At 40.3% G+C, this 19,534-nt stretch overlaps 1 protein-coding gene across 1 annotated transcript in view; it reads right to left on the minus strand.

Annotated features, from left to right (window-relative positions):
* Window positions 1–19,264, minus strand: part of kibra (WW and C2 domain containing protein kibra) — a 33,356-nt gene extending 14,092 nt beyond the window's left edge. The window contains exon 1 of the mRNA XM_002137167.3: window positions 18,340–19,264. Within this exon, the coding sequence (XP_002137203.2) occupies window positions 18,340–18,581 (242 nt within the window). The 5' untranslated portion in view covers window positions 18,582–19,264. The remainder of the gene's footprint in view (window positions 1–18,339) is intronic.
* Window positions 19,265–19,534: the final 270 nt, after the last annotated feature.

A 19,534-nucleotide genomic window follows, 5' to 3' on the forward strand; every position in this document is an offset into this window, starting at 1 on the left:
AGTGTTTTTCTAGTTTATCCCTAAATTGCGTTGCTCTACTAATATTTTTAATATTGAAAGGTAACTCATTCCATAACCGAATAGCATTTGTTAAAAATTGTTTTCCTGAATTGGCAAGTTTGTACCTTATGGTTACCAGATTCAACGTTCTATTTGATGAAGCAAAGGTTAATTTATCATATAAGTAGCTCGGCTGTCTGGTATAGATTATTCGATGTAGAAAAATAAGTGTTCTGTACCGTATCCATGTCTTTAAATCCATTTTGAATATTTGTCTTGCTAAGATTGAGATATGATCGGTTCGTCTCTTATTATATATGTAGCGGGCAATGTTGTTAAAAGTTACTTTTAGTTTTTTTTGAGATTCAGCGTCACAATTTCCAAATATTTCAATACCATAGAATAAGGTGGGTGTCAAATATGTCTTAGCTATCATTAGTTTGAGTTTATCTGGCAGGTATTTTTGTGTTGGTGCGAGTTTTCTTAGTAGACTATATGTTCTACCAGTAGCTTTCACTACTTGGCTACTCCAAGAAAGCGTATTGTTAAATGTTAATCCTAAGTTTTCCACCTGATCTACGTAATTAATTTGTTTTCCTTCAATTTCAAGTTTTGGATAGGCCATCGTATTTAGTTGCTTCTTGTATATAATTACACATTTACATTTATCTGGATTAAGTGCCAGACCATTACGCTTCGCCCAGCTACTCACATTGAGCAAATCACTGTTACACACACTTATACACTCATCAATTTTACTCAATGGACGACTAACATACATTTGGACGTCATCCGCATACATATGACTTTTACAATTTAACAGGACGTCTGGCAGGTCATTCACATATAATGAGAACAAAAGCGGCCCAAGAACTGAACCTTGAGGCACACCACGTGCAGTGCTCATCATTGAAGAAATTCTACTTCCACTTACCACTACCTGTCTTCTATCCGTTAAATACGATTTTAATAGCTTTATAGCTACCTTACTAAAATTGAAAAAGTTAACTAATTTACTTAATAAGATTTCGTGGTTAACCGTGTCAAATGCTTTACTGAAGTCAAGTAGTACTAATAGCGTCACATTTCCTTCATCTTGTGTTAATCTAATGTCTTCCGTTATATTTACTATTGCCGTAGTACAGCTTCTTTGTCTTCTGTAACCTGACTGTTTGTCACTTAGTAGTGCATTGTTATCTAGAAAAGTTCGAATTTGTTGTGACATTACTTGTTCAAGGACTTTTGATAAAAACGATAGAATTGATATAGGTCTATATTCATTTTTTCCTTTAGGGACCGGTGTTATTTTCGCAAGCTTCCATGTACTTGGAAATATTGATTTTGTTAAGACAGTATTGCAAATATAAGTCACATGTGGTAATATTTTTGGAAGTAAGATTTTTAGAAATTTTGGATGTATTTCATCCAGTCCGATTGCATTTGACTTAATTTTAAGCACAGATTCAAGGACATCACACTGACTGGCACACATGAAGCTAAAGTTATTATCACAGGAACTATTCGGTATATTGTCAAGATAATGATTATATGCTACTTCAGGTACCCCGTTTATCACAAATTTTCTATTTAATTCATCTATGTCTACATCAATTTTGGTGTTATTTGTCCTCTTCCCTATTCCCAAGTCTTTGAGCTCCCTCCATGTCCTTCTTGTTAATATTGCACTTTGAAACCTTACAGAATAAAAAGATTTTTTAGCTGTCAGTATTAATAGGTTGGTTTTTTTCTTTAAAGTTTTAAATTCTTGATACTGAACAGACGTTCTGTAGCGTTTCCATTTGTTATATGCTTTGTCCCTTAATGATATATTGTGTGCAATACATTGATTGAACCATGGATTTTTCTTTTGTGCAATCTTTAATTTACGCAGTGGTACAAATTTTTCATAAAGACATGTTATGTGAGCTCGTAGTTGTTCTACTTGAGAATTAACATCATCCATGCCAAATATTATATTCCAGTCATATGTACTGAATTCGTCATTAAGTTTGGTAATGTCAATGCTCTTAAAATTTCGGTACCATATGTCGTCGTCAATCTTTTTACAATTAAAATCATAAGTCAGGAAAAGTAGGTCGTGTCTGGAAAATGTTGGGACAGATAACTGATCATAAAGAGCGATTTTTTCTTTATCATTGACAAAACAAAGGTCCAATAATGTACTTGCAGTGTTTGAGAAATGTGTTGGTCTACTATTATTGACTAGATGCAAGCCTAACGATGCCATCGCTGACTCCATATGTCGTTCCTTCAATATATTGCTGTTTAGATCCCCGATTATAATTACGTCAGTATAGCTTACAGATAGGTCTGAAATTGCATCAATTACTTGTTGGTAGATTGTATTGCGGTGTGGTCTGTACAGACAGCCCAATAGTAATTTAAGAGAACTGTTAGAGGCCGATAATTCTATAAAAAGGTATTCTATTGCACTTTCTGGAGGGTGCTTGCATATTAATTTGGATTTGAGTTTCTTGTTTATGTATACAGCAACACCCCCACCATTTCCTTCCCGATCAGATCGGTATAGATCAAATCCGGTACACAAAATAACATTATCACATAGATGCGGCATGAACCACGTTTCCGAAACACAAACTACATCAACATTCGATTGTTCAAACATATATCGGAACTCATCAATCTTACCATACAGACTCTGAGCATTTATATGACAAATATTTATGCCATCTTTTTGTTTAGCCAGCGTACGAATCAATATCCTACTATTCGTTGGAAGTCTATTCATATTATGGACCATTTAAAAGTTACTAAATAGCATATTAGCAGCACACGCAATATACACAAATCAATTATAACTATATAAAAACATAAAACCTTAAACTTCAACATTATATTACTATGGCTAAGGGAAGTTTTACTAACGAAAAAGGTTATTCTGGTCTGTCTCAACTGGCCTGTTAACTGCACCTGGATCAACTGCTGCAAGCTCATCCTCGGAAGTATCCCGCAATGTTTGCAGGTCATGCATGTTATCCACTCTAAAAATCTCTCCAGCTGGATGCTTCTTAACATGCACGATCGCCCGACGAGTGAAAACAGCCGATAGTGCTTTTCCTTTTTTCATTTTCATAGCCTCTTTGAAAACAGCCAGATTCTCTTTAGACAGCTGCTCATTAATATAAAACGCAGCCTGTGAGTCGAATTCCATTAGGTCCAGTGATAGCAGTTTTTTCGATTCCCTGCGATAGTTGCCAACAGCTTGCAACAACGCCGCCTTCTCTCTCACACTCTCTAGTCGCAGGATTATCACTGGATCAACAACTGTTCCGTGTGTTCTCTGTCGGATCCTAAAGATGTCTTTCACCCTTGGGAGGGGTGTTAGGTTAAGGGCAAAGCACATCTTGTTGAATCGGACCTTCAACATTTCACCTTCTTCAAAGGGTATTCCATGGATACGGAGATCACACGCAATGTCCGCTTTGGCGCGCTCAACACATTGTGTGCTTAGATCTCTAACTTGCGCACGTATTTCTTGCATACCATGTACCTCATTTTTGAGTTTGATAATTTGCTGCTCCATTTCGTGGATTACCTCACCCGCCTTTTCCAATTGCAGGACACGTTCAGTGAGTTTCTTCACATCTACTGCCATACCAAGAATTTGATTGGTCATAGCTGTGAACTTTTCCTCTATGGCCTGCAATACACCCTCAGACTTTAACGTATTTGCCGTGATTAGTTCAGCCTGCTTAGCAAACATTCTGTCCAGGGCTTTCTGAATATTTTCTGGTATTTCCTCAGAACTCTTCGAGCCCTTGAGATCAGTTCCAGATTTTTCTCGCAGACGTTTTGAAACTGGAGCCATGTTCAAAACGTTTTTCCGTTACGGTGCTGCTTGAAATACTGCTTTAAACTGCTTGAAATACTGCTTTGCCGACTCTTTACAATGCGTTGCCAATCACTTTGCTGTCTGCACTGCTTGCAACCTTTTATTGGGTATGGCTACGTTATTCTCTCAGTGACTCCGAAAGATCAAATGCTGGTTTACAGAGAGTGGTTTAGAACAATAACAAATATTCTTCTTCCACAGCACAAACAATAACAAATATTTTTCCACTGTATTTTATTAAAATTGGCTTTGTAGCGTTATCTTCAATTATTTCCACCGTCAATTGTTGTCTTTCAATGCGTACACAGTTTATGATGTGAACAAAACACTCTATTTAATAAATAATAGTGTATCACTTGAGTTTTTCACGATTTTGTTCCTCTGTATGTTGTACACGACTTGCTTGCTTGCTTGTTAGCTTGCAATTTATAGCAATTTATAGAATTTGTTTTCAAATAAAACATCAAATCTTTTTCAAAAATAAGCATACTTTAGAAGTAAAATTCCATTTATTCCATTAAAAATTCCACAACCGAAGAGCCGTAATCATGATCCATATATGCGTTCATTACCGCCGATGGAATGTTTATGGAATGGCATGTTTAATTATAGAACCATTCATTCCACATTACTGGCAAGTATTTGTTGTAAAATTGTATATGCTTCTGCTGCTGGTCGGTTTCCATTATCTGCCAGTCGCAGGCCGCAAGCCTCAAGCGTTCACAAATATTTTCGAGCTTAATCAAATTACGCTATAAAGGTCGTCCGTCGTTTTATCTTATCGCATGGCTGTTCGCCCGTTCGTTGTCGTTGGACGAGTTTTTCAGCCAAGAGATTCCACAGCACATACAGACGATTCCCGAGTTGCCGAGTTCCCGAGTATTTCCCCCTGGACATGGGCTGCCACCTAACGTATTACATGGCAATCACTTCCTGTTGCCATCTTGTGGATCTCACACTTCCACTTCCTTCCGCTGCATAAAATGATAAATGATAAAAGGCGGAAACCAGTCCCATCCCATCGGATCCCATCCCATCCCATCCCATCTATGAATATTTTAGATACAATTTCTCGAGTCAATGAACTGCAGCTCAAAGATAAGACACAGGGCCCTAACAATCTTTTTGGTTGGCCCATGGATGGAGGGATGTAACCCGTTTCGGGGGTCGCGCAAGTGGGTGTCAATTACGGGTCCCCTCCGCCCCCCCTCCGATTCGAAGAAGAATGTCGTGGGCCGTTTCCATTAGTCACGCCAGCAGAGTGGAAGATACAAAAAGCTAGCTGGATCGGCGCTTCGTTTCAAATGTTTGTGTCTGTTGTTTTTTTTTCCTACATTTCGAAATCACAAAATGTCTGGCCATAAATTCCAAAGTGAACAATTGAAATAAATTTTTGCGCCATGAGCATGCCGACTGCATACGAAATGAACTATTAAAAAAAATTCATAGAATTTATACATACACACACACACACACACCGCCACACACCCACACACAGAAAAAAACCAAAAGCAAAATAAACTTAAATTGAAATTTATGATTTTTAATGACCTGTTGACGGGCGCATTCGTTTGTCTGTGTGCGCATTCTATTTGCAGGCACTGTAATTGCCAAATTCGAAAGCCGTTCCGAGGCGGCACCAACGAAAAACCAAAACCAAAACCAAAAAAGAATTCCCCCCACAAAATGTATGCGAATGGCGGCACGGCGACCTTTTCGGGTGTATCCAAAACTGAGGCTAAGGAATGCTTCCAAGGGGCAGGAGGTGGAGCTCTAAAGAGTACCATCTATACAATTGTTTGCCAGAAACGATGAAAAATGAAACATATCGTCAGCAAAAATATGTGAAAACTGGAGCACCTTAAAACGAAACATTTTGGCGGAAAACGTAATCCGCAAAAGTAAGTGGAAGACAGAGCCTGCCCGATTGTAGGTATTTTAATGAGAACTCCTTAAAAGAAGCTTTTCAATTTGGAAAAAGATGAAAAGACATCACATTAAGACTCTTGAGGGCAGGATATATTCGATAGATAGCATGCTATGGAAGGAAACCTCTGCATTGGAGAGGGGCAAACAGAACCCCTTCTCTGGATTTGCGAAATCAAAGCCCCCAAATTTGTTAAGCCTATGGAAAGCCTACAAATTTTCAAGAATTCCATCAACAACCACAAAAAGAAGACCTCCCCTTATCAGCAAGACTCGAATCGAGCGTCAATGTGCTTTTGTCATGCACACGACATGCATATTTTTTGTTTTTGCTGATTCTTGAGTATTCTCTTGTGCCCTATTTCGCTGGTGCGGCGTTCTGCATATCGAAACATCAAATTCAGAGAAAATCCATTGCATTGGGAGCAAAAAGGATCAGTGGAAGCTCGCCTACAGGCCGCTACAACATAACCATCTCTTTAGATACAATCTACATATATGAAAACTACATGCTGTAAAACTGAAATTCGGGCTTGTCATAATGATAATCAGACTATGGTATGAATATAAAACCCAAATGGAATTAGTTCTATATTTCTTAAGGTATACTTTTGACCCCCACTGGACGAAGAGACGACCCAAAGAAATACCCCTATCAAATAGTTCTTTGTTAAATATTTTGTTAAATTTTTGTTGGTTTTTAAAAAAAATATACAAACGGTATTTAATACGTCAACAAAAATTCTTGGTATGCGCATTATAAAAGGATTTAAATTGGTTGAAATGAACGACAAGACAACTCGGAAACATTTCTCGTGTGGCTGGCAGAGACGCCCACACATCTCCCGCCCCCTACCGCACATGGAGAACATGCCAAAAAATGTATCTACATATATTTTCACACGAATTCCTACTAAATATATGTACATATGTATGTCTGTGTATTGTGTATATAGAAACCTTGGCCACGTCAAGAACAAATACAAATACAAATTCCGGGCAAAAGTTTTGTTTTGAAGACGCTCTTCAAAAGTGTCCACCTGTGCATTTTTCTTGGCCTGACATTAGTCGATTCCGGGAAGAGCTCTCAAGAGAGATAGACAGAGATAGATACTTTTGTATCTGTAGGTTTGTGGTGCTTTTTTTTGGGTAGAGAGTGCAACAGGGTAAGCCATCTCGTGTTCCACTATGTGGAAAACTCGTAGAACATATACTCTACACGTATAAGGTGTGTATGCCCCAAGCCAACCCCCCAACCCCCTCCACCATCGTACATCGTGGTTGTACTCTGTCATTAACAAAACAACTGTTGCGACCTTCACATACCAGAGCAGCCAAGCGACTGTGCGGCAAGCGAGTCGAGGCGATCAGAGGCAGCCCCCAAGCAAAGCAGATACACATATGTATGTATGTATCTGTGTGTTGTGTATGTAGAGATACATTGAATATATTGAAATAATAAGGCGAAAAATCCGACTGCAAAACGTGAATGCGAACGCGTACGAGACGTGAACGTCTCCGCCTGCAAAAATTACGATCGACTCGACGAGTACGAGGGTACGAGTATCTGATAGAATGCGCACATTACCCAGAGACAGAGACAGAGCCAGAGCAAGGGAACTTCCATTCCATTCCACACCATTGTGTGTGTGTGTGTGTGTGTGTGTCGAGGGGCAGGGGGCAGAGAGGAGAGGCTTGGGGCCGCCGCCGCATTCCACACATAAGGTCGTGTGTGAATCGAACTCGGGCCAGCCGCCGCCACCGCCACTGCCACCGCCACCGCCTCCGCCGTAATACTGGGAACACAGAAAGCGTATATGCACGAGAGTGCCCCCGTCAGGGGCAGGGACATCTGCTCATGGGGGGGAAAAATTCAGAAATTTCCCTGGAAATATATCATTTATCATGAAATATCAAAGAAAATTGCTACATTTATTTTGGCGACTTTTAAGGTTTTTTAGTCTATTTAAAATTCCCAATGCTTGCTGCAGACATTTTGGCGTTTGGCGAAAATTCAAAAACATATATGTAACTATTTTTATAAATATCTTTCTTTTTTTTTTTTGATTCTGCAGACAGTTTGGGAATTCACCTCAGGGCCAAAACAAAATTATTTCAAATATTTGGGTGCCTTACAGTGCTTTATTCATAATAATAATAAGCAAAAAAAAAAGAATGAAAGCTGCTCGGAGAGCGAGACAGGTAGGGGGGAGGGGGTAGGGGGTAGGGGGTAGGGGAGAGGGTTGAAATGCCGCATGTCAAATGGGCCAATTAACATTTCTGTTATACGCTGTATTTATTTTCGTGTGGCTTTTCTTCAACGCGGTGTTTGTTTCGCCTTTTGTTTTATAAATAAATAGGCTTTTGTTTTGTATGCAAAAAAAAAGAAAAAAATAATACCATACCAGCTATTTTTGATGGCATTCAATAAATTATGTATGCTACTCTCTTGTCTCTTTCCCTCCCTCCCTCCCTCCACCATAACAATAATTTCTATATAAATCGAAATTCCAAGATATTTCTTGTATCTTTTGGTCTGTTTGTTTATCTTTTGCCCTCACGCATACATCGATGGGTAAGAACTTGAAAGATTTCAAATTTTATGGTAAGCGCTCGTGGCATACCAAGGAATTTTGGCCGGTTGTTGCTGTTGGCCATAACCGATTGGCTTTTATTGATTAAAGAATGTTTTTTGTGCTGTGTTTTTTTTTTTGTGGTTTTGCGTTCTAATGTAGTATGCCGGTCAGGGTCGAGGGGGGGGGCCTCATAAAGATAAGTGAAAAGAACAGAAAAATTGATGATGATGATTCCTACACCAAAGTGGGAAATATTCATGAATATAATCAACAGATTTGTGTGTGTCTATAGAATGTTCCAAACTGTAGATATTATTAATATTTAATTGATTAATTTGAGGGATCTGGAGGGATCAGGGTAATCCCTAATGCCACAACGGCATTCTGGACTGAAAAACAGCTGTTCTGATTGTCAAATTGCCAGTTGCCTGGCAAAAGGAGCATTAAATGCAGATACTCAATTGTATCTTCTTCTAAAAACCTCAAAGAAGACTGGGTTGAAACAAGTTTTGGCTTGAATAAAATTATAGAAAAATTATTATATCTGCTGGTGGCGCGTGTTTGATGTCCAATATGGAAAAACAAAGGCTATGTCTGATCAATCGGTGGCATTATGTAAGCTTATTTAGATATTCTTGTGGTTCTTAAACAGATAGAATATTTATTACCAGCAGCAGATACATATACATACAGAAGGAATGCGTGTATGTGATCATTTACTCTGAAGCAAACAAATAAATAAACATGCATAAATAACTCGTTGCAGTTGCAACAAAAGCAACAACTGCCTCCAGCAAAGCAACTCACACACGCACACACACACACAGAGAGGGCAGACAACCGATAGAGAGAGAGAGAGAGAAAGAGAGAGGGTGAGCAGCGACTGCGCAGCTGGCAGCGGCTCTGGAATGCGGTTTTGACAAGTTCTTCTAAAATTGTACGGCAACTTTTGCTATTTACGCTATGAAACAACGACAACAACCGAGCAGGCGGCATCGGCAGCGGCAGCGCGACGAGAGCAGCAGGCGAATGTGTGCGAAGGAGCACGGAAAGCAGAACATGAAAAAAAAGAAAAAATACCAACAACAGCAATAGCAGCGCACAAGATGGTTGGACGATTAGAGAGGAGCACGGGCCACGGGCCACGGGCTTTTTTAGACACGAAGGCACGAAATATTTTGAGGTTACCATATATTTATAGGAAATAAATTCATATAAAAATCATAATCATTCTTTAAAAATAATACTCTTTTTTGTTATTCGATAGTTTTGTTTGCGGTCTTGGTTTGCCCATCTTTGGCACGAGAGAGAGCAACAGAGCAACAGTGAGTGAGAGAGCGGCAGCAGCAAACTATGCAGCAATGTCGTCGCCATCGTCGGGCTAGTTGAACGAACGCCAAGACACTGCGGCCGAGGGGGCGTTAGGCATGCCGAACGAGGTAAAGTAAATGCATTTTGTGTTTGGAAATAGGCTGACGACGACGGCGGCGACGACGATGGCAGCGACGAACGACGCCGAACGACGACGACGACGACGAACGACGCTCAGCAGCAGCAGCCATAGTTGTTGTTGTTGTTGAAAAATATTTCAAAGTTGCTGTGAACTCGCAGCCACAGCAGCAGCGGCACCAATTGAATGCAATTTGTTTGTGTGTGTGTGTGTGTTTGAGTGTTTGTGTATGCATTTATTAAAGCAATGCGCGCATTGCCTTAAATGCCAAAGCTGCTACGTGTGTATGTACAGATCTATGCATTACATATGTACATACATATGTATGTATGTATGTATGGATCAACTACTATGTACGCTACGCCCTGCTTTTTGTATTTGGCAAACATTCCAAGCGGCTCTTGGCTCTTGCCTGATGCTGGCCTCTGCTGCCGTTGCAGCCCATAAAAATGTTCTTATTTATGTACATATTTTTCCTCGAGGAGGAGGAGGAGGAGGGGCAGGCAAGTGCTGCAAAGGCAGTTGCTTTGACATGAATGTCAGCTTTGCGCATTTAAGCAGTTTAATCAACATTTTTTTTTTCTTCTTCTTCTTGTCTTTTTTCTTTCTCTCTCTCGCTGTCGCCTTTGGGCAACTACTTCTTGGCCTAAGAGCCGGTTTTTGTTAGCCAGGCCCATGCAATGTGCATCCTATGTACGTTCCATATGTTTGTTTGTATGTATGCCCGGGCTTGCATCAGTTTTCCCAGCTAGAGATGGGCGTGTGACAAAAGATACTTTTTCACAAAAAGATACAGATGAGGAAGTTTGCTGCCGCCAGAGAAGACAACTCCATTCTGGCGTTCAATCAAATTCTAAGCACGATCTGCAAAAGATCTTACGCTCTGTGGCAATAAGAAATTCCATTGGGGCAGCGTCAGAATGTTATTGCAACGCAACGCACCGAAAGGGAGCTGCTGGTGGTGGTGGTGGTGCCGCCGCAAGAGTTAGGTTCTTGCCCTGACCCACAAACCAATAAATTCCGGCTTAAATATCTCAAGAATGCAGCCACAGCCACAGCCAGCAGGCCAATCGAAAAAAAGAGAGGCGCAGAGGAGGTAGAATCAACGAGCAAATGAATTATGCGCTGTGGTAAACATTTTGACAGCGGCACGCACACACACACACAGACACAGAAGATACTTTGCAAAAGATACACAGATACACACTGGCACAGATACAATTTAAGTGGCATTTGAGGAATGCCGAGATACAGCTACAAACAATCCACATATGGCGTGTCCCTCTTCGATCTTTTCCCCCCCTCTCTCCCTCTGTCTCTCTCTCTTCTCTCTCTGTCTGTTACGCTCTCATTCTGTTTGCCTTATCACTTCATTAGGCCATAAATTCGACAACAAAACGAAATTCCACAGTTGAACGAACGAACGGCAGCAGCAGCAAACAACTTGAACACCTACAAGATACACAGTTACAGATTCAGATACATTCCTGGCCTCCCCACTCCGCCCCGCCCCGAGACCATGTTAATTATGCTGCTGCATCTGCCCATCCGAAAGATACAAAATGCGCGTGCGCCTGCGCAGCAGCAACCCGTCCCCAATTCCCCTGCCACATGCCGCATCCCCCCCCCCCCTCGGCTTTGGCCTCTGGGGCCAGACCTTAAGAATATGTTATGCGCACTCAAATGGCATTCGGAAAGTGCTACTGAAAAAATAATACAAAAGTTTCGTGCGGCCAACAAAAGGGACAGATACACTGCAGAGAGAAAGAGATAGACTGAGGCAGTGAAGAGGAGACGGAGAGAGATGGAGACACTGAAGAGGGACAGAGAGAGATGGAGGAGATCTGTAGCTGTGGAATGCCTTTGTCTGGTTCTCCGGCTTAGCCCATAAAATATTTAGTCGCTTGGAACAGCTGATTGCAGCGAATACTCAAAGCCATTGTGTCCACAGTGCCAACCCCCCCGCCACCCTCCCGATTAGGGCAATTAATTGCCGTCGATTAAGCGGAGAGCTGGCCCTACATTCTTTTGTATCTACTGTACCCCCGCGTCTCGGAGGAAACACATGCTCAAGGCATGGCCTGCCCTTGGACCCCGTTCCACACACAGATGAGGAATCTTTTCTGCCCCTGCCCCAGCCCCTGCCCCAGCCCCTGCCCCAGCCCCTGCCCCTGCCACCGCCCTGAGCAACATGTGTGCCGCTGCTGCTGCACAAATTCCAGACATAAACTCAAGAGGTTCAACATGAGAGAATGCAAAGAGGAAATACTCAGAGGCCCCGAAGCCATGAAATATGAAAACTAGAGGACTTGCAAGATTAGTGGCCTAAAGGATATGCATCAGAGGAATACCCTTCTTCTCTGCACAAAATATGTGTATCTGTATCCTCCATTTATCTTGAGTGTGCACATTCCAGGGCTTGTATTTTGGATTTCGTTTCGTTTTGCAGCCGCATGCATGGAAAATTGCTACCTTCGCAGAGATTTTTCGTTTTTCGTTCGACACATCACGATCCGCGCCAGCCAGACGGCGACACGGCCAGGCCAGCGTCCAGGCAGCTTGAAATCCAAATCCAAAAACCCATTTCCCCCCACTCCCCCCCGCCCACCAAGAGCCCCATCAACGGACGACGACTCGTCTCCGTCTCCAGTCTCCGCGTCTCGCGTCTCGCGGGCAGGGCGTAGAGTAACTTAATTTTCTGCTCACGTTTGCAGTTTTCTGTAAGTGAAAAATTGTTTAGCTGCGCGAATGACAGCTGAATTATTATAAATCGATATGCTGGACGATGTACGAAAATTATGGGGGACACTGAAAAAAACCTACACTTTGTGGTGGGGGATACAACGTTGCATCTTTGTATCTAGATACAAAAACTATAGCTTTATCTCAGAAATTTCATGGTTTCCTTCAAGCAAAGAGTTTTTTCTTGCTACTACAGGTCCAACCTATATCCTAGGACAGGAGAAACACTCCTGAAATCGATCAATTCTGTCACTCTTCAAAGGGGAAGTCTTTCCTGTAGAACCTTCTCTGCCTCGGCCTCTGCCTCTGTCGTTCCCTCTTAATTAGCACATGTTGAAAAGGAAATCATTATGCTTGATAAAAATCACAAGTGTTGATTGCTGAAGAACCTTCGACGACAGCAGCGACATGCAACAAGTGCGAGGCACAGGAAAAGTCGCTGGAAGTTGTTGCAACCAGCAGCGGGTCGCTAAAATGGGCAAAACATGCGGTGTCCGAGGAGCCGTCTAAAGTTTGCCTATGTATGTATCTGTCAGATACATTATGTATCCCCATGTGCCTATCTTTGGCCATAGAGTGTCGCTGTGGCTGTCGCTGTTGCAGTCTGCAGCCTGCAAGTGCAAAAGAAAATATTTTTTAACGCTTTGGGCCGGTGCCGCGCGCACAACAAACTAGAAAATGTTGCTGCCACATCCACTGGTGGCCAGTCCGCGCGTTGCATTCATGCGCGTAATCAAATTGTAATCACGGCTTCGACTGCGACTAGCTGTTGCTGCGGCTGTTGCTGCGGCTGCTGCATGGGGCAGGGAGCAGCAGCAACAATTTTTAGCCTCCTTCTCCTGCACCGCTGCTGCTGTTGTTGTTAAGTGGAAATACTTGTTGCACAAATGCAATGCATGCTGTTGTTGCCTGTATCTGCCTGCTTTCCTGCCTGCCTGCCTGCCTGCCCGGCTGCTGCCGCTGCTGTGTAGCTGCATCTGTTGCTCGCGTACAGTGGATATTGCCTAAGAGCATCCGATCTGTGCTTTCGCGATCTTTTGGCAGGAGATTGTATTTTATCTAGTTGCATATTGAATGGAGTTGTTTTACGGCAAGACTTTGACGATAATTCTTCTTGGGAAACTTTAATTTAAAAAAGTCGATAAATTCTGCCTCAGTGACAATCTCAAAGATACTATAGAAGCAATAATTCATACAAGTTTTCTATGAAGTTTGGATATAAGCTTTGATTTATTATCGGGTATTCCAGTCAGATATCGGGGTTTCTTTTTTTAGACTGGAATACTTTTTTTTTTTTTTTAAATTTAATTTATTTAATTTTAAAATTTAATTTATTTTTATTTTTTTTTAATTAAAATTTTGTTTACTTTAAAATTTGTTTTATTTTATTTTAAAAATTAATATTTTTAAAATTTAAAAAAATTTAATTTATTAATTTTTAAAACTTTATTTTTTAATTTTTAAAATTTTTCAGTTTTTAAAATTAAATTGATCTTATCTGTGGGTAATTTTCCAGAGAATTAGATCTGAATTTTCGAGTTTCAAATTTTATAATATCCACTAATTATTGTTTAGATTTAATTAATTAAGGAGAACCCAAAATGGCTATGAAATGTTTGGATAATTTTCTGCTTAAGTTAGTTATTAAAAAAAAAAACGGAATGAAAATATTTTGAGTGATTTTGTAATTTATAAAATTTAACCTATGCATATCTGTGGCATATTTTCCCGAGAAATAGATTTGAAAATATCCACTAATAAATGTATAGATTTAAGGGAGAACCCAAATGGCTATAAAATATTTAGTTAATTTTCAGCTTAATCTAAAAACTTAAAAACATTAAAATAAATATTCGAAGAGCTGTTTTAATTGGTTTACATTTTTAAACTATAATTTCTGTTTAAATGTATCAAAATCCAACTAAATTTCATTGCCAGACTGTGAACCGTGCGTGTGTCTCTCCTTTGCCAATTATCACTGTAAGTGCCACAGCAAACGGCAATTGCATCTGCATTCTTTCCACTTTTCTTGCTGTAGTTGCAGTTGTTGTTGTTGTTTCTGTTGTTGCTGTTGCTTTTGCAGTTGTTGCTGTTGCTGCTGCTGCATTGCCTTGTGCAATTTATTAAATGAAAAATGCCGTTTTGCAGCTTTCCAAGTTGCGATACAACATACAGACACAGATACATAGCGGCAGCAGGCCCCTGGCGGAGGAGACCGTGGATATATATGCATAGCATACTATATCCAGATACTATTCGTATGTGCACATGTGCTCTCTGTGGCTGTGGCAGTGCCTGAGCCAAATTGAATTTTATGCAAATTTGTTGCTCGTTTTTAGTCGCGATAGAAATCGCCACATCTAATGCATAATGGCTGCCACACGCACACGCACACGCACACGCATGCCTCTTTGGATGATTTTGCATTCTTTATGCAATTTATCGATCGTTCGCTCTCAAAGCCACAAAATTATTTTCGAATGCTTCAATCTGCCATGTGGTTTCTTCTTCTTCTGTTTTTCCTATCATTGTAGAAGTTATGCCCAAGATAATTCCGATCATAAATCATATCTTTAAAGCGGGTATTTTCAGATACAGCCCCCTGCCGGTGGCGCCACTCTGTCCCGACTCTTGGCCGCTTTCGCCTAGGCCTTTTTGGCGGCGATTTGTGTTTATGTAAAACAAACGAGTTCGAATTCGAATTCGAGTTCGAGCCACTAGCCGCCGACAGATTTTGTTTCTTTTTTTCCATCTATTTTTTTTTTTGTCGTATTACTTATGAATAGATCGAGAAACTGTCACCAAACACGTTTCTGTCTGAGCCCCGCCACAAACAAAAATATTCCACTGTGTTGCCGCCTTGTTATGGGCTAAACAATTGGCCAAAAAACTGCCAAAAAAAAAAACAATACACATTCATAAGAAAATAAAGAAGACAAAGACCAAAAAAATATTTAAAAAAAAACATCCCCCAGCTAAAATACTGTACAAACAAGTGAACAATTTTTTTTAGCAAAAATATTTGGGAATTTTTGAATTTGGTAATCTATTAGGAGGAGTCTTCCAGGAAAAGGCAAAAGGGCAAGGGCCCACCCTTGAGGAATACCCTTAATCCTTTGGGATCCAGAATATCATTACAGATCGATCTTTCCTATCCTTTTCTAATGGATCCCTATAAAACAGAACTTTCTTACATTCAAAAATCAACTGAAAATCATTAATTACACAGATACATATGGTATCTCTGGTATTTTTTAAGTGCAGTTACAATACCTAAATTAATTAATTAATTTCCGGTAAACGTTGCACAAACATTAGAAAATATCACGCAAATGTAGACCGCAGTCGAGGGAATTTCAAGGGTATCCCCCATTCGACCTTGCAGATGAGCATTGGAATAGATATTTTTTTTTTTGTTTTTTTTTTTGGTGTGTGTTTTCTGTGATTTCTGTGCTCGAAACGTGGCGAGTGGCGGGAGGCCTTTAAAGGCCACCCGAGGCCTGGCTCGCTTCGGTTTATTGTAGAAATTTATTTATGGTTTATTGGAATTTTTGCGCGCTACCGGCAGCAATTTTTAAAATTCAATAACAGCGCGTGTGGGGGTTGGGGGTTGGGGTCGGGGGGATCCAACGAAAGAGAGAGCGATATAAATGGCGAAAAGCGTGAATAATTTTTGGATGAAAAATATGCAGAGACGTGCAAAATGCCCATAAAGCCAATAATGGAGGCCAAAAATGCAGGTTTCAAAGAAATCAATTTCGTAAAATTCGTAAAGTCAATAAAATTGACTAAAATAAAATTGTAAGAAATATTTCAGTAGATCGGAAATTATGTTAAAGAAAGTAAAGATAAATTTGTATTTACTTAACTGCTTTTGCAGAGGAATTTTTTTAATTTAAAATTAAATTCCTTTGGAATTCTATTTGTTTTTTAAGCAATACGAGAAAATAATATATTTTTAGCATTAAAAGTTCTTTCTAAAAAATTCAATTAAACTATTTTTATAAAGAATTAATTAATTAAAAATTAAATGCCTTTGAAATCCTATTTGTTTTTTAAGCATTTAGCATTTCAAGTTCTGTATCAAAATTCAATTAAACTATTTTTATAAAAAAAAAAATAAACCAAATTTATAAAAAATAATGAGCATGAAAAAAATAATATTTAAATAATTTAGGGTACAATATTTAAGAGAGGGAGAGGCTGCGCTTTATGTCTCAAGTTAGGATCAATGTGTACATCTAGATACATTTGTATGTACATTTGAAGAGCCATTTGCTTTAGATACATCGAAACATTCATACAATCCATGAGAGTGTATGTGTGTGAATGTATAATCTACTTGATGCATAACCCTAACAAATGCGCAGATGTTTCATTTCATTTAAAAGTAAAAGAAAAAAACCAAAAAAAAATCAAAAGAAAAAACCCGAGCAAGCAAGAAAGAAAGAGAGAGAGAAAAGGCAGAGAAATTCCTCAACGCTCGACGCTCAACGCTTGGGCGTTTAATTCAGTGAAACATTTTTAACAATGTCCATGCAATTTGAAACAAACAAAGGGAATGTTTGTGTTAATTGAAAGCGTGAAGAGCGAGACACAGTCAGTGCGCAATGAGTGCGACAGAGATGGGGGCGAGAGAAACGAGAGAAACGGGCGAAGAATGTCAGAAATCAATTATTTCGAAACTGCAAAAATTCCAATGTACATTTTGCAATTGTTTATGAGTGAGCGATACACACACACACACACACGCCATATTTGCCGCAAAAATAGAGAGAGACAATATGGTAGGCAGAGAGGAGATATATATCTAGTTTTTGCCTCCGACGTTTTATGTGCCCTCGTAGAAATACCGTAATTCCAATTGCCTTTCTCTGAGTTGCAAAGATCTTTCGAAAATCATACTACTCTCCTTTCCGTAAGGGTATCAAAATGCTGAGCGAACGGCAAACTAAAATGTATCTATGGCCCGATGTAGTGCGGTACCCCCTTCCAACCACACATCTTCAGATCATGCCACTCTGGATCCCTCTCTCTCTCTCGGTCTCTCGGGCTCTGCTTCGTTTGCTCTCTTGTACTCATTACGTATGAGATTGTTAGTTTTTGTCTTTTTTTTTTGCAGATCATTCGCTGAGCTTTATTTAACTTTTGCTCTCCCATTTGCCCCTTTATCCCACCAGCCATTGCTCCGTTCGTCTTGCTGTACATTTATTTTCCCTCTCTTTCTGGCGTACGTTTCATTGCTCTCTCCATCTGGCGCACATTTTTCCCCCTCCTCTCCAGCTGCCGCATTCCTCTTTTCACCACTCTCTTTCTGCCTTTTACATTTCATTTTTTGTTTGTTGCCGTTGTCTCTCTCTCTCTCTCTCTCCCACTCGTTCTCACTCTCTCTCGCTTCAGTTTTCAGTTATATTTGGAGTCTTAATCATCGCCTTGGAATGTTTACTTAAGGCTTTTTTGTTGTTGTTTAAAATATGTAATTTATTTTGCTTTGTTTTTGTGGTGCTTCAGATTCTTCTTCTTCTCCATCCACCTCTCGCATTCCTTTACATACACAAACACAGAGGAACACACACACACACACACATGACACATACATGTGCATCACGCACCTTTATCTTTCCGGTTCGAGCGCTTTGGAATTGGAATCGGAATTTATATGGGTTTTTTTTTGTTGTTTTTATAAGCTTCCTGATCCGCTCTCTCTCTCTCTCTCTCTCTCTGTCTTTCTCTTATATGTAGTACATATATGTACATTTGTAGAGACTTACCAATCTCTGGGATCCAGCCATGTGGTCTTTTTGTTGATGTGATCTATGTAGTAGGTCTTGCCATCGAAATCCTTGGCAATGTCCCAGCCGTCCGGCAGGGGGAAGTCGCTGTGGGGCCCGTGCTGGTGGTGCTGTTGGTGTTGATGGTGATGGTGATGGTGGTGTTGCTGGTGCTGTGGCCGCAGATGGTGCGGATGGGGCTGCAGGTGGTGCTGCGGCGCCGATTGCTGCAGATTTGGCATCGTGCAGCGGGGGAGTCTGTCCGGTTCAAGGGGGGGTAGTGGCGGTCAGTCCCACACAAAAAAACTTGTCACTTGGCGCGCGCTTTTCTCGTTTTCTTCACCTTATTTTTTTCCGCTCTTTTCGGTTTCTCTTTTACGTTGACTTTGCCTTGTACATTTTTTCAGCGATAATAGAGCGCACACACAGGCGATGGGGGGGGATGGGTTTTGTGCATTCCATTCCAGCCCAAAACACACGCACACGCACACTGCCACAGGGGGCACACTGGCACACGCGATACGCACACTACCAACGATCGCTGCTGTTACTTTTCATTTCGTTCGCACTCGCACAAAAACTACTGTTGTTTGGCGCGATCTGGCAGCTGTTGCTCCTTTTCGCCTAATTGAAACTAATTAACCAATAACTTAGCGCCGTTGGCCTGTTGCTTTTCCTCTGCTCCGCCGCACTAAACACCATTCATTTGTCCGCGACGACGCAGCCGCGCAGTTCAAAACTGGATATTTTCGATAAATATTTCTTTGATAATATCTGTAATTCCTAGGTGATGTTTTATCAATGGATTAATTCAACGCAATTTTCTGAATTCAGAAAAAATTCGACACTCTCTCGTTGTTGTTTGATTGCGCGCGGCCGAAAACTAAGTGAGACCGTGGGTTGATGTTAACAAAAATGTGCCGAGTGACAATCAGAAATGTACCAAAATATACCGTCACATCTTAAAAATATACCGTAAATATACTAACGAATTCATGTTATATTTTACATATTCCTCGTTTTTGATATTCCGACGAATATTACTAGCTATATAGAACATTTAGCCATGCCCAGACAATTTTATACGATTGATGAATCTATTTTCTACAAGATTGGATAGATTTTTATCCTTGCTTTTATTTTATTTTGGCTAAAACAAGTCTTAAACGAAATAGTTCAACAAAAAAACAGTCAC

Source organism: Drosophila pseudoobscura, chromosome 2, assembly GCF_009870125.1.
Source record: "Drosophila pseudoobscura strain MV-25-SWS-2005 chromosome 2, UCI_Dpse_MV25, whole genome shotgun sequence".
In the NCBI taxonomy this organism is placed as follows: domain Eukaryota; kingdom Metazoa; phylum Arthropoda; class Insecta; order Diptera; family Drosophilidae; genus Drosophila; species Drosophila pseudoobscura.